General features: G+C 56.1%; 1 protein-coding gene across 1 annotated transcript in view; it reads left to right on the forward strand.

The window, feature by feature from the left end:
* TNXB (tenascin XB) overlaps nt 1-3,018 on the forward strand; it is a 75,221-nt gene that overhangs the window by 42,483 nt on the left and 29,720 nt on the right. Inside the window, 5 exon segments of the mRNA XM_025046003.1 lie at nt 687-866; nt 1,040-1,172; nt 1,723-2,037; nt 2,166-2,489; nt 2,890-2,921. Coding sequence (XP_024901771.1) covers nt 687-866; nt 1,040-1,172; nt 1,723-2,037; nt 2,166-2,489; nt 2,890-2,921 — 984 coding nt within the window.

Raw genomic sequence — 3,018 nt, forward strand, 5'->3', positions numbered from 1 at the left:
GGAGCTGGCAGTGACCGACGCCCCCCCCGACTCCCTGCGCCTCTCCTGGACCGTCTCCGAGGGCCAGTTTGACCACTTCCTGGTCCAGTACAAGAACGGGGACGGGCAGCCCAAGGTGGTGCGGGTGCCTGGGCACGAGGACGGGGTCACCATCTCAGGCCTGGAGCCAGACCACAAGTACAAGATGAACCTGTACGGCTTCCATGACGGCCAACGCCAGGGCCGCCCCGTGTCCATCGGGGTGACAGGTGAGTGGACGGTGGAAGCCCCAGGGCGGGAGCCTGCAGGAGGATCACACTCTCTCTGCTGGGTGAGCAGGGTACAGGGGTCCCTTCTGCTGGAGGCTGAGCCACGGTGTCCTTTGTGCCTCTCTGCTAGGATTCCCTGATGATAGGGGGGTCTCCCTGGGCAGAGAAGGACCTCCATGAGATGTGCTGGTGGCTGCTCAGGGTCTCACACAGCTGACCCCAAGGCTCTGGGCATGTTTGTGAAAAGACAGTTGAATTGGACCACCCAACTCCAAATAGGGACTTCTCTGAAGTGAACTGAGGGCCCCCAGTCATCACCATGGCTTCTCCATCCTTCACCTAAAATTTGAGGACATATCTACAGACCCTGCCTCACCCTCTCTGTGTCTGTGTTTCTCAGCTATAGATGAAGAGACCCCCTTCCCCACAGAGGTGGAGGAGACCCCCAGCCCCAAGGAGCCCAGCACGGAGGCCCCGGAGTCCCCCGAGGAGCCCCTCCTGGGGGACCTGACAGTGACAGGATCTTCCCCAGACTCGCTGAGCCTCTCCTGGACCATCCCCCAGGGCCACTTCGACTCCTTCACCATCCAGTACAAGGACAGGGACGGGCGGCCCCAGGTGGAGAGTGCTGTGGCAATACTGGAATGAAGCGTCCCCCAAAACCCCGTCTGGGGGAGGAGCTACAGGTGACCAGCGTGACACCGGACTCCGTGGGCCTCTCATGGACAGTCCCCGAGGGCCAGTTTGACTCCTTTGTGGTCCAGTACAAGGATAGAAATGGGCAGCCTCAGGTGGTACCTGTGGAAGGTAGCTTCAAGGAAGTCAGTATCTCAGGCCTGGACCCCGCCCGCAGGTACAAGCTGCTGCTCTATGGGCTGCATGAGGGCAAGCGTGTGGGTCCTGTCTCCACCATTGCTGTGACTGGTGAGTATGGCTGTGGCCAGAATAGACTCTTCTTCCTTCCTGCCAGTCTCTCCACTTTACCTGGCCACACAATTTCTGAGCTTCCTATATGCCTTTGTTTGGGTGAAGGAATCAGTTGTATGGAGGTATAATTTACATGCAATAAAATACATTCATTTTAAGGGAATAATTCAGTGAGTTTGGGCAAATGTACAGGTAATGAAAACATTGCCATAGCTGAGATATAAAATGTTTCCCTGGACCCAAAAAGTTTGCCTATACCCAGAGGAGTCAATTCCCCAACCCCAGCCTCTGGCAACCACTGATTGCTTTCTATCATTATATTGTGCCCTTTTAAGCGTTTCATTTGCAGAATCATACAATACTTAGTCTTTTGTGTTTCGGTTCTTATACTTAGAATTGCGCTTTTGAAATTCATCCCCGTGTATAAATATTTGGCCCTCGTTATTATTAATCTTTTGCCTTCATCACCTTCCCTCCTGCCTTCCTCTTGGAGAGAACTGGTACAGTGACAAACTAGTCACCGATCTCTACTTATCTCTCTGAATAGCTCCCAGGGAAGAAATCGAAGCTGAGACCATGGCCCCAAACCCTCCAGAGTCCAAGCCCCACCTTGGGGAGCTGATGGTAGATGGAGTCACACCCTACACCCTGCATCTCTCTTGGACAGTCACTGAGGGAGAATTTGATTCCTTCGAGATCCAGTACACAGACCAGGATGGGCAGCTTCAAGTTGTTAGTATAGGGGGTGACCAGAATGACATCACCCTCTCAGGCCTAGAATCCGATCACAGATACCGGGTGAACCTGTATGGTTTCCATGGCTGGGAGCGTATGGGTCCTACCCAAGTGGAGGCCATGACAGGTGAGCTAGAAGAACTCTGCCCACCCTGCTTCCTTCCAAATAGTGTGAGAGCAATGAGGAGAGCAAAGGCCACATGAGCACCTGCCCTTCTCTCAGGTCCTTCTCTCTCTCTCCCTGTCTCTGTTCAGCCCCAAAGGAGGAGGAGGATAAACCTTCAGAAGCTCCCACCACCACCCCCGAGCTTCCCATCAAGCCACGCCTGGGGCAGTTGTCAGTGACCGACACCACCCCCGACTCCCTGCACCTCTCCTGGACTGTCCCTGAGGGCCAGTTTGAGCACTTCCTGGTCCAGTACAAAAATGGGGACGGGCAGCCTAAGGTGGTGCGGGTGCCAGGGCACGAGGACGGGGTCACCATCTCAGGCCTGGAGCCAGACCACAAGTACAAGATGAACCTGTACGGCTTCCATGACGGCCAACGCCAGGGCCCTGTGTCTGCCATCGGGGTGACAGGTGAGTGGACGGTGGAAGCCCCAGGGTGGGAGCCTGCAGGAGGATCACACTCTCTCTGCTGGGTGAGCAGGGTACAGGGGTCCCTTCTGCTGGAGGCTGAGCCACGGTGTCCTTTGTGCCTCTCTGCTGGGGTTCCCTGATGATAGCTGGGTCTCCCTGGGCAGAGAAGGGCCTCCGTGAGCTGTGCTGGTGGCTGCTCAGGGTCCCACACGGCTGACCTCGAGGCTCTGGGCATGTTTGTGAAAAGACAGTTGAATTGGACCACCCAACTCCAAATAGGGACTTCTCTGAAGTGAACTGAGGGCCCCCAGTCATCACCATGGCTTCTCCATCCTTCACCTAAAATTTGAGGACATATCTACAGACCCTGCCTCACCCTCTCTGTGTCTGTGTTTCTCAGCTACAGATGAAGAGACCCCCTTCCCCACGGAGGTGGAGGAGACCCCCAGCCCCAAGGAGCCCAGCACGGAGGCCCCGGAGTCCCCCACGGAGCCCCTCCTGGGAGACCTGACTGTGACGGGGTCCTCCA

This window comes from Pteropus alecto, unplaced genomic scaffold (genome assembly GCF_000325575.1).
Source record: "Pteropus alecto unplaced genomic scaffold, ASM32557v1 scaffold400, whole genome shotgun sequence".
NCBI classification, from domain to species: Eukaryota; Metazoa; Chordata; class Mammalia; order Chiroptera; family Pteropodidae; genus Pteropus; species Pteropus alecto.